Source organism: Hakea prostrata, chromosome 8 (genome assembly GCF_041222555.1).
Source record: "Hakea prostrata isolate BN-2017 chromosome 8, UWA_Hpros_2, whole genome shotgun sequence".
Lineage (NCBI taxonomy): Eukaryota > Viridiplantae > Streptophyta > Magnoliopsida > Proteales > Proteaceae > Hakea > Hakea prostrata.
The window spans coordinates 2,894,024-2,906,377 of record NC_142607.1 but is presented as its reverse complement, the minus strand read 5'-3'; the positions used below and the strand labels follow the sequence as shown (position 1 = coordinate 2,906,377).

The following is a 12,354-nucleotide window of genomic DNA, read 5'->3' as shown; positions in this document are numbered from 1 at the left end:
TTATTGGGCTTGATCCATCCCTTAGCTTTGATGACATCATGACCTTGTTTATTGCATGTATGACAATTTAATCAATTTCTGTTCCTTAGTTCGAATCGAACCTTGAAATTTCCATGTATCTATCTTTTATATTTCTTTCTTTTTCTTCTATGTATATGTATTCCTTTCAAGTTCAAATCTTTTAATCTTACAAAAAAAGAAAAATTAGAATGGACAATGTCGATGGAAAGTGCATGAATAACAAAATGGGCCTTCTGACGAGGTTGCAAAAACTCTGCTAAAGAATTCGTATATGAGTTAATCTCACAAATATATTGCACAAAAACACAATAAACAAAAGTATTCTTTAGCTCTCTACTCTCAAGGCCAACACCATCAAATGGATAAGAAAGTGATCAAAGATGGCTTGAATCATAGCCTTAGAATCATAACGAATTTATCCTTGAGAAATGCATGCATGGAACAATATATCGCCGATTTTTGGTGATGCAAGATATAAAATTGGGGTCGAAAACAAATTACTTGGAATTGCCGGAAAATTGCCCGTGAAAGATTAGCGAATTTTGCAATCAGCTTGTAAGTTGTAACCTAACTCCTCACTGCAAGTCTACAACACTAAACCGTCCAGCGAAATCTAACCTTTCGGTTTCCGTTCGGATGAAAATCAACAATCAAATCGATTTCTAGTTTGCAACTCTTAAATCGCATAAAATGGCTTGACCCGGCCAATGTCTATACGTAATTTATCGAAAACACCTGCTATTAGGCGCTGCTTTTCCATATAACTTACTGGAAAAGTGCAGAAAACCAAAAACTTCCATTTCGAATTGTAGAATCTGTTCCATGGAAGTTGCCGGAGAAATGCATAATGTTAGCGAATTTCTAGAATCTTCTTTCCACTTCTATAAACGCATCGAGAAACCAAACAAGCACTCTTTGGAAGCTGAGATCAATTGAATCTTCTTGCTAATTTCTTGTTTCTTCATCAAATCCAAACCACAACACAAAAAAGTCATTGATTCCGAGCATTTTCGATCCATTCTCACTGAACGTTTGGGATCCATTCGAGGGCTTCCTTTCAACAACAACATCTCGCTTACCTCCAACTCGGCCCGTGAAACCTCCGCATTCGTCAGTACCCACATCGATTGGAAGGAGCTCCACATGAGTGATGTCGTCGTTATGTATTGGTTAACACGTCTTCCACAAGAGTGGCGCCCAACGGCACCATAATCACCAAATCTTTTATAAAATATCCATCATGATTAATTGTACTCCGACCAACTGCAAGTTTAGGCCAACTCATAAAAGTGTGTTGCTTATATTAGAGTTCACCCCATGATGCACATTACACATCGAATATCATGGAAATTCGAACCTGATCCATCGTGCGCCTTGAACATCGTCTCTCCTTCCGCATCCTATTGGTGCAAGCTTAAAAAAAACGTTGAACAACGACTTGCAAGGTCGACCCAGTGAAGTGTGTGATAACTGATATGCCATATATATTGTTATTTATACATATCATGGAGGTCAAAGTAGTATATTGGGAAATGTCATCATGTCAGGATTATCACATCAGTCTTCATTCATTTTGATAATAACAAACTCGAATTACTAATGTCTATGTTAAGTTGTGGTTATTCAGCTCAATATGAAAACAAGTAGACCAAATTCAACTCATCTAACCCAACTCACCGAATGCTCAAGTCCAAGTTAAGTTGGGCAATGAACTTAAGTCAATATGAACATCAATACCAAAGCACATAAATATGCAAAAATCAAGTCAATATCAAGACTTACAAAAATCAAAGACTTTGAACAACTCTACATAAACTCATATAGTAATTGTACTCAATTGTACACATGTCATGGAGTTATAATGACCTATGACATGTTAGAAGAGTATATGAGGCTTAGGGTTGGCTATAAATCCATAAAAAAACTCAATCAAGTCCCTGAATGCACATTACTGTGTACTCTGTGCTATAGACGGACGTCCGTCTGGTCACAGAGTGTCATATGGACGTCTGCCTAGTTTAAAGAGTGCCTTTAACCGTTACTTTCAAAACAGAGCCCCGTCTAGATTGAAAAACGGGAGAAAAACAAATTATTTGACTTCCAATGTTCCTCGCTCAACTCTGAAGAACATTTAAAAGTCTTAAAGCAAACTCATTGGAGTAAATACTGAAATGGTTGAAGGTTATTAGTACTTCATTAGTGGTGCATTCATTTAATATTTGAGTATACATTTTCATTGTACCACATTTCACACTAGTGGTAAAGTGTCATACTCATTGTTAGGTAATCTCATCAATCTCTTATACTTTGTTGTTCAATTATAGTATAAGTTGATTAGAATTGATAGAGGGTGCTATTACCATATTGAACACCATATTGAAATATTGTCGACACTAGGGGTTTCATCCCTTGGTGAAATTGGCGAACCTGATATGTAGGCAATATTTTACCGACATCTAAATGGGGTTATAACTTTCGCGGCTTCCATCAGTGTTAAGGTCAATTAGGCAATTGCTGGAGATATTTTTGCAGGTTTGAGTTTGGAAGCATAAAGAGCAAAGGAGAGAGACCCACAAAGAGCGAGAGAGAGAGATAGAAAACGGTCTAAAGAGAGGGAGAGAGACGATCCACATAGCGGGAGTGAGATACAACATACAACTATACAAGCATAGAACTTAGAAGATGGTACAACCGTACAAAGAGATAAGAGGGGTGAGAATCGAGTTAAAAACTTAAAATAACGAGCAGAGAAAATAGACCACAGAGAGAGAGACGAAAGAGAGCATAAGAGCAATATATCGCGACATTATAAAGATATTGGTATCTGAACATGCTGACTTTTCCTACGTTGATTTTAACCCATTTATTGCGGGTCCCATATCCATCTACACTTACACCTTAAAATGCGTAAAAAGCACGTGCACATTTATGATCATTACAAGAGATGAAAACAGAACCTACTTTTCTTCCCTTCCCTCAACAATAGTTCACAAATTTTTTTTTACCCCAAAATAAAATAAAACAAAATAAAATAAAATAAAAAAATCACGAGAAGCACTAGCAGTCTAGCAGAGACGACTGAAACAGAGAGAGAGAGTCAAACCCCACTCCCTAGACGATCAGAGCAGTTCCCGCTATTAATTTCACCCCAAATTTCAAACTGACCCTTTCAGCGCGCCATTTCCTCCTTCCTTTCGCTTTATTAAATACATTCCAATTTTGGAAATTTCTCTCTCTACCCCTCTCCTCTCACAGTCATACACGATACACTTCAGAAGATTACATCAGCACACACCCTCTTCTTTTCGCTCCGAAACTCACAGTTTGGAACGTTCGCTCCACAGCTCAGCCTTTTCTCATAGCGAGATCGCGTATGAATTATACATACCCGTTGCGGATATCAACTGTGGATTTACTAGGGTTATTTCGATCGGAAGTTAGGGTTTTTTTGAAAATATTATTCGTTATTTTGTTCATTTGATTGAATGGCTACTGAAACCCTAGAAAATAAGTCGCTAGTCGAAGAAGTGCCCGTCATAGAGAAAACAATTGCTGAAGAAGGTGATGAAGAGAAAGGAAGTCTCGAGACGGTGGAGAAGAATGTTGTCGAGGAGGAGAAAGTGAAGGAAGTAGAGGAGGAACAAGAGGCTGCGGAGGAAGAAAAGAAGACTGATGAAGACGAAGAACCAAGCGAGAAGGCCACAGCAAGTCGAAAGCGGTCGAGGAGAAGGAATTCGACCTCCAAGGAACCGGCCACACCTGTGGACAGACCTTCTCGAGAGAGGAAATCCGTTGAGCGGTACTCGGCATTGTCATCTGAAAAGGTTCCCGCTGCTAAGGGGCTGTCAATTGAGAAGGTATGGCTATAGTTCCATACCGTTTACTTGATTTCGCTTCAATTCCATTTGCCTTTTGGTCCACAACTTTAGTTTTATGCTGAAACGGTATTGTAATTCTTACTTGGTGTCAGGGTCGTGGTACTCAGCTTAAAGATATTCCCAACGGTACAAACCTTAAGTTTTTTCTTTCATTTCCGTAGCTTGATTCCCGTTGATTTCATCCATCGTTGTGCTTTCTCAACTCTAAATCAGAGAATGCAAATTTTGGATTAACTCTAAATTTAAACTGTAATGCTGCTACTGTTTGGCAATTCTAAATGAACAACCCCCCCAAACCGAAAAAAAAAAAAAAAATTGTCTGGTTGCATTACCTCAGGTGAACTCTCAAGTTAGTTACATAGCTAGCATTATCTTTTTTATTTTGTAATTTTTCAATGTGCGGATGATAAATGCTTTCATTTTTTGGGTGTAATCCTGTTTATAATTTATATCACACATTTTTTGGGTGCAATCCTGTTTATAATTTATATCACACCCTTTTGAAGTATTGAAATTGAAATGATTTCATTGGTCTCCATCGAAGTCTTTGGGAAACCTTTCTTGCTGCCAAACCATGAACACCTTGCTTAGTTTTACAATTTTTTGCATAAACAACTATCTTCAAAATTTACCCCCCTCCATCTTGAGTAATGTATTTTACTAGATAGGAAAAAGAGCAGTAAGGAAAATATTTGTATTGATTGATAAATACATATTTTCACTGTTGATCCAGTAATCACCAAAAGACATGAAAAATTTAAAATAAAAAAGAAGAAAGATAAGTACAGGTATTACTATGAAGCCTGAAGTGTTTTTAATATGTCAGTCAGGATGATGAGACCATGGTTTGGTGCCAACAACAAAATCAGAACCCTTGCTAGACAAGGTTGTAGGGAAGTGAGATATGTATTAAATAACCAACAGTGCTGATTGGGGAATGGGTGAAGAAGTTTTGATAGAATGTTGAGTCTCTCACTCACACCTCAAGGTTTCTAACCTTTTGTAGGGATTCTCTCCTAAATATTTATCTTAGCTATTGGGAAAAGTGAAAACCAAAATTACATTCATTAGTTTCATTAACTTATAGGCAGCTCCTTATACAGAGTGGCTAGTAGTGCCATAGATTCTTATGACAACTTTACATTGTTGAGGTCTTTCACAACTAAGAAGGAATCTGATATATTGAGATCTTTTGGGAACTACTGATATTCATAAGACTTCACATCTTTAGAGAATGGTCCATTTTTTTATTTCTTAATGGTCTGTTCTCTGTCTCTTGTATCAAAGTTAACAGTTACTGATAATATTGTATTATTTTTGAAAGAAGAATGAACCATGTTTTCAGTGAGGTTATATTTACAGTGAACTAAGGCATTGTGGGTCTTGGTAGTTAACACAATAAAGCAACTGGTTCAATATCTTTTTCTTTTTGTTATTCATGAACCTTCATTTTTTTGGTCGTTAATTTGTTCACTTTCAAGGCAAATTCTCAACTGCTTTCTTCGGCTAGACGCCAGGAACTTCTAATGCTAATGGTATTCACTTTTGACACCAGGGACTGTTATTTCCTTAAATGTGTAGGCACTATCTGTTAGTCTTACTGGATTTTTATCTTATCATTCTTGTTACAGAAATGTGACCTGTTTGAGTCTCTCTGATATTGTAAACTGTTTCAGTGGCTTTCAAATTGTCAAAGAGAAAACCTGATGAAAACCTGCAGATGCTTCACACAATTCTTTTTGGGAAGAAAGCCAAGGTGAAGTTTCCTTTTCATGGATATATATACTGCTTGAGCAAATTTGTTTTGAATTTAGTTTGTTTTTTGGGAGCTTTTTAGTTTTAGTTTTTTTTTTCCCTTCCGTATTCAACAGAGATAATTTTCCAGTGCCCCTATAATATTTAAGAGATTTTGAAAACATGCATGCCTTGCAGGTGCATATTTTGAAGAGAAATATAAGCCAGTTTTCTGGCTATGTGTGGCTTCAGAATGAGGTATTTTTTTAATCCTAGGCACTCTTTGGTTCAATTAACGTTCAGGGGATGATTTAAAAAATTTGCATTTTTTATGATGATTTTGACCCTTTTTTTGGGGAATAGAAAGTGATAGAAGTCAAAATTCTGATTTTGGGATTTCTATTTTGTTTTTTGTTCTGTTTTGTATCTTCTCTCCCTGCCCCTGCTCTGCTGCTTCTCTTTCTTCCCTGCTTGCAAATCCTCTCCTTGGTGTCCAGGCTCTGTGATCTCCCCTGCCCCCACTGCTGCTTGCATATCCGTCCATCCACTCCCTCCAATCCTCCAAATATGCACCATCCCTGTTTGCAAATCCCACATCCATGATAACTAAGGTCTCTCCCCCCCCTCCGCGGAGATATGAAATAAGTCGAAATAGTAATGCAATAACCATACAATTTTGATTTCTTATATAACCTACTTATTTGTTGATTAATGTTTAGAATCTATCAAAATCCTGTAAAGAAGCCTTACCTTATGAAAATATTTTTCAATTACAGATGTACTAAAAATCAGATTGTTGGAAACATGTATGTGTTATGTAAATGGGATTACTTCCATGTTGAAACTGTTGAAGTAGGTTCATAATTTTTTAGCTTTATTGATTTACCATAATCTCCTCTGCAGGAGAAACAACGGACAAAAGTAAAAGAGAAGATTGACAAGTTTATCAAAGAAAAATTGTTGGACTTCTGTGATGTGCTTGATATTCCAGTTTCAAAGGCCACTACAAAAAAGGTTGTTAACAATTGCTGCTGTGGTTCCATTGTATCACTGTTTATTATGCTAGACATTATTTTATCTGGTTTACCTATACTTTCAGGAAGAGCTGTCTGTGAAGTTATTGGATTTTTTGGAATCTCCACATGCTACTACAGAAGTCTCGCTAGCAGAAAAGGAAGAGGTTTTACATTTGTCCTATGTTTTAGTATTTGGTTTAAGTTTTGCTTTTTTTTGATAATCCTACTATTATTAATTTCCTGCTTAAAAAACTCCTTTTATCTGTCACAGAAAGGTAAAAAAAGAAAGAGGAAAGCAAGTGCTGGTACCAAAGTCACATCTGGAAAGGCATCTAGACATGGGTCAAACAAGGTTTCCCCTCCAAAAAAGAAGCATCTTATTCTGGCTGCTATTCTCTACTCTGTGATGTGTTAATTCTAAATGATTCCCTTAAAAGTTATTAGCTTTTATATCTGTAAGATGTGGGATTCCAAAGTTGAGCATGTGACAAGATCAGAATAAAAAACCAGCAGTCAAGAGAAGAAGGAAGTGAGGTGGTAAAGAGTCTGAACATTTGATAGCTGCTTCTACCTTTCTAATTTTTATTTGTAAAAACAGAGTAAAAAGGTAGTTCTGTATTCAAACTAGGAAAGAGGAAAAGAGAAAACAAAAACAAATAACTAAACTTAAAATCCTAGTACAATTAGGCTAGAAAAAACAAAGGAGAGAAACATAATCCACCATAGAGGGACTCCCCCTTATTGTGGTATGCATGGTATATACCTACTGATTACAAAAAATCCTAGCAATGAGAACCAATGAAGAATTGGAATTAGGGAGATCTCAACAAATACTTGCAAGCCGTGCAAGATGTTTAAGAACCAAGGAAGAATAGTTATGAATTGGCCTGATAGAATGGATTCTTGTAAGAAATGACAGTTAAATTCTGTCCTCAGATGTGAGGAGAAGTCACTCTCAAGCCTGGACAGCTATAATGATTTGCTAAATTGTGGTTCAGCTGGCTAGGGAGGGATTTATGGGGGCTCCTTTATTTTTGGTATTTTTCCAGTTACTCATCTTGGGTGATGACACTAGCCTTCTGTAGTTGTTTTTGTTCTTGTTGTACTATATTTATTTGCTATCCTTTAAGCAATAAATTTTCTGTCATCTATTAACCTTGTTACAATAGCAAACCTTAACTCGTTTTTACTGTCTCCACATGCCCTGTCTATTCATAATCTTTTTTTTTCAATGATTACTAAGGAGATTTTAAATATTGAATTTTGCTTTAGATGTACTTCATTATGTAACTAGCTTGTTAGGATTTATCTGAGATTCAACTGAGCAAACAAGGAGTCCAGAATAATTAATTGAAGATCTCCAATGATGGGGTGCTTAGTACAAACTATCTCGGATCACTATAAATAAGAAACTGAGATTTTAGATTCAATAGAAAATTTCCAACATGGTAAAGATGCTCCTAAAGCTGCATTGTCCTTGCGTCATCCTCTCTCAACTCTAGGAATATGTTGCTTACTATAAAAATTGTTTTCCACATTAAACAATGCTTCTTCTTTTATATATGTACTGTAGTTTTTTAGTGGTTCTCTCATGGTTGCTTGCTCATCTGCATTTACCTCTGATGCTATCCTTTTCATTTGCCCTCTACATAATAAAAACAGAAACAAAGCCCTGAAACCACAGATAAAGAAAAGCATAAGATAGAAGTTGAGGAAGAAGCTGAGGATGAAGATGAAACTGGTTCTGCTGGTACTAGAGTTGATACTGATGAAAGTGATGACAGTGATAGGGTTCAGGAGGAGAGTGGTGATGAGGGTGAAAGTGAATCTGAGAATGCCAAAGACAAAAGAAATTTGCAGATGGAGAGCATAAAAGGGTCTTCTAAGAAAACTAAGGGATCTGAGGCCAAGGCAAAGTCCAAAACTACACCGGTCAAGACGGGAACAGCAACAAAATCTGTAAAATCCCCTGCAAAATCTATAAAAGGCTCTTCAAAGTCTGCTTCTAGAAAAGATGCTGCTGCTGATGATGATAAAGTTTCTGCGTCACTTGCTAAATCCAAGGCATCAGGAATTAAAAGAGGGTCAGAGGATGACAAGAAAGGCGCAAAGAATACCGGTACATCTATGAAAGAGAAATCAACAAGCATTACAAAGCCAAGCAAGTCTGAGGCAAAGGTTGCTGTGAAGGAAAAAGGTATTTTATCAACTCCTTACACCCTCTCTGCTTCAGAGGTTTTCTAACCAAGATCCACTTGTGGACTTCTATTCTCAGTTAACTGGGAATTGTTTTTTCTTTCAATAGTCTTGGCTGTGTGATGGGCGGTGTGCACTTAAATATTGACCATTCATATTTCTTCTTGTGCTTGAAATTATGCTTTTTGTAGCATTTCTTGTTTCAAAGCAGCATTCAACCAATGTAGTTAGATTTTCTCAGTTCAATTCTGTTGGAAGCTCCTGTCTATTAAGTTTATTTTCTGTAAAAGTACCACAGTTGCTTCATGCTTTTGTCTCTTGTTTGTAATTATATGTTTTTGCCCTTAGGAGCTGTTAAGGCCAACAAGAAAGCAAAGGCTGAGCCAAGCAGAGGAGAAATGCATATTGTAGTCAGCAATATAATGAAAGAAGTGGACTTCAATACAGTGAGTAATGTCTGATTCAGTATTATATTTGCTGTTAATAATGGTTCTGTTCAATAAATTCTTCCATCTCTTTTGGCAGGCAACGTTGTCAGATATTATTCGGCAACTAGGTAAGATCCCCTTATTCTGCATATGTATGTTATCTGATGAAATTAATGTGCACTGATTGATGTAAATGTTATAATTGCTTGTCATAGCTGCACCAATTCCAACCATATAACTTTCTGATGTTAACCAAGATGGGTCAACATTGTATTACGTCTTAGGATTTGATCAGTTGTGGCCGATATTCAATTTGGCCAAATATGGTAGTCATGGTTCCTAAACTGGAGTGGATAAAATGATCCATTCCCCCCCCCCTCCCCCAACAACAACAACAACCCTTCCTCAAATATAAATCATCGAGAGGGGAAAGGATGAAATCCTTTTAAGAAATAAAGTTTTTGATCAGATTTCAGTAATAGAATGAATGACACTTTTACTGCTAACCTACACCCGCTACACTGTACAATGTCGTTCCCAAAAGAAAGGGGAAGAAAAAGATTTTATCCAGCTTGATATGTTCTGGGAACACTGATACTGCATACTAAAACCATGAAGGTCAGCCTAGATGTACCATAAATGTGTTAGCCTGATTAATTAATAACCATTTTTTGTACTTTTTGAGGCTGTTTGGAAGGCAGGGATCCATGTAGCCTACCCATTTAGTTGGGACAGGGCCTGTTGTTGTTTGTAATTTTTGAGGGGCTTGGTGTTTTTGTCTTCCTCTCATTGGCACTTACATAGGTCATCATTCTTGGCTTGTTTGGTTAGGAACCCACTTTGGTATGGATCTAATGCACAGAAAGGCAGAAGTGAAGGGTATAATTGAAGAAATCATAAGCAACATGACTGATGAGGAAGATGAAGAGGATGATGAGAATACGGAACATGCCGGGGAGGAAGCTGATAGTGATGTTTAGCTCTCATTCAATTTAGGGGGAAATCTTGTGAGCATCCTCTAAATCTCGTGGGAAGTTGCTAAGCTCTCTAACTGAACTTTATGGCTCATTTGAGGTGCTCAGGTGATTGATCTGTCCCTCAGCAGGCCGCCCCCAACCTTCCCTGGGGGGATGTTTAACAACATTAGTTTTTATAGGTCATAAATATTTAACCATTTTATCAGAAACTGTATTCCGGTTGTGTACAATAGACTTGTATTTATGTTCTTCCAATACTTTATTTTTGTTATCCTTTCTTTAGTCTCTCTGTGAAAAATGTTCTCCTTTGTCTGATTAGTTGAATTATATGATATGATGGGCCCGGGGAAGCTTTTATGGTGCCTTTGGGGTTGTGCTTCAGTGTTGTGCATTAACGGTGAAGCCAAAGCGCTGTGACTTGTATGCTGCGCGGCATACATGTCACAGCGCCTTGAATGAGGCTAACAAATAGGTATTAATGTAACGGGAATCTTTGGTCAAACCACTCAGGGAAAAGTTCCCCTTGCATTACATGACCAACTTTTGGTTCCTTTCCCTTTGCATTACATGATCAACTTTGGGTTCTACGCCTGTTACAGACTGCAGATTCTACAATTTTCATTGGTTATTGATTCGGTACTGATTAAAATTGATTTGATTCGATAGGTTCTACTTGGTTGTTGGGTAGCACGGGGGCAGCTAGATCAAAATTTGTGGTTGGGATGAAATTTAGACTATTAATTCAATAGTTAAATTTTATATAAAAAAAATCAATTGTGTAAAATGAATAGTTGAGATTTTGTTTCCACTACAAATTTCAATCTAAACCTTAAACTACACGATGGTTGCACGGTACTGAGGTAATTTCACAACATTGCAACTTTAATGCTCTAAAAGTTAGTTTTTTATTTTCCTGTGGAAGGATTACATGAGCTGGAATCCAATCCCTCTCTATTCTTGATACCCAATACTCTAATGTTCTTCATTTTCAATGTTAAATAGTCAGAAATCAGAATTTGTCCGTTTCCTTCTGTGAGTTGAGACAAAAATTTCAGGATGATTGGGCGGTCGCACAAGGGCATCCAAGGGGAGAGTAACAGTGGTTATTTCCTGCAGCATGGGAAGGGTGGGGGACATTGAAGATAAGTGTTCTGTTTCCTAAAATTAATCGTCAACTCATAATGGAACTATTGAACTAGTGCTTAATTATTTTTGTAATCTGAAATCACTCATTCACTTATTCTTAATTCTGAACTCTGGATCTAGATTCTCAGTTGACCTACCGCATGGCCAAATCAGTGCAATAAAACTGCCGCACATATCTACTTCAAGGCTATCTATCTACCAAAGAAAATACCTACCACAAGACTTGTATCCTTCTTGCTAAAAATGGCATTTATCCTAGATGTGACTGCATTGGTGGCCTACGCCCTCCATTCCCTTACTCTTTAGAAGATCTTCCCACAAGAGAGAGGAAAAAAAAAAAAAAACCAAAGGTAGAGATGGATTGTTGTCCTACTCCTACTCCTACTCCTACCCTTGTATTCTCTTTGAAGACCCAAGCTGGTAGCCATTTTCTGTTTTAAGGCAAAAAGTTGAAGTAAAATGAAATACACATATCGAGTAAATTATCCAATTCCGGTTTACTTGTTTTGCTGCGAAATTGAATGTCATCTTTCTTTTTCCATGACTTCTCCCTTTACTAGTTCTTTGTTTAATTGAATGGATTCTTTTCTTCTTCGTTTTCTTGTCTTACTTACCTTATCTTGCTCTTGGGTGCTTTGATCATCCTTTAAGCACGACCCCAGCTGAATCTTTTTTTTATGCACTAGCCACATTAATTGATAGGAATGGGTCTTTATCAACCAACATCACCCTTTGTCTTTATATAAAAATTTGAGTTTTTTCATATATAAATTATTGCTTTCTGATAGAGAGGTTAGGAGTTTTTCTTGTGCCATTGACAGCGAATTATGATAGGCTCAAAGGCCACAAGGTGCGCCAAAAATGTTTCACTGAAAGTTTCCTTTCGGGTAGAAAACACTAAATTGTTTGGTTGCATTGGCATGCCAAAGCCACTAGGTGACTTAGTTTCTCAATCTGC

At 37.1% G+C, this 12,354-nt stretch overlaps 1 protein-coding gene across 1 annotated transcript; it reads left to right on the top strand.

Annotated features, from left to right (window-relative positions):
- Positions 1 to 3,158: 3,158 nt before the first annotated feature.
- Positions 3,159 to 10,602, top strand: LOC149006268 (DEK domain-containing chromatin-associated protein 1-like). Its single transcript, XM_089166449.1, has 11 exons — positions 3,159 to 3,878; positions 3,992 to 4,025; positions 5,576 to 5,655; positions 5,832 to 5,891; positions 6,537 to 6,647; positions 6,733 to 6,813; positions 6,921 to 7,001; positions 8,312 to 8,846; positions 9,194 to 9,291; positions 9,371 to 9,401; positions 10,105 to 10,602. Exons 1-11 carry the CDS (start codon positions 3,507 to 3,509, stop codon positions 10,251 to 10,253), a joined length of 1,632 nt encoding a protein of 543 aa, XP_089022575.1. The 5' UTR covers positions 3,159 to 3,506; the 3' UTR covers positions 10,254 to 10,602.
- Positions 10,603 to 12,354: the final 1,752 nt, after the last annotated feature.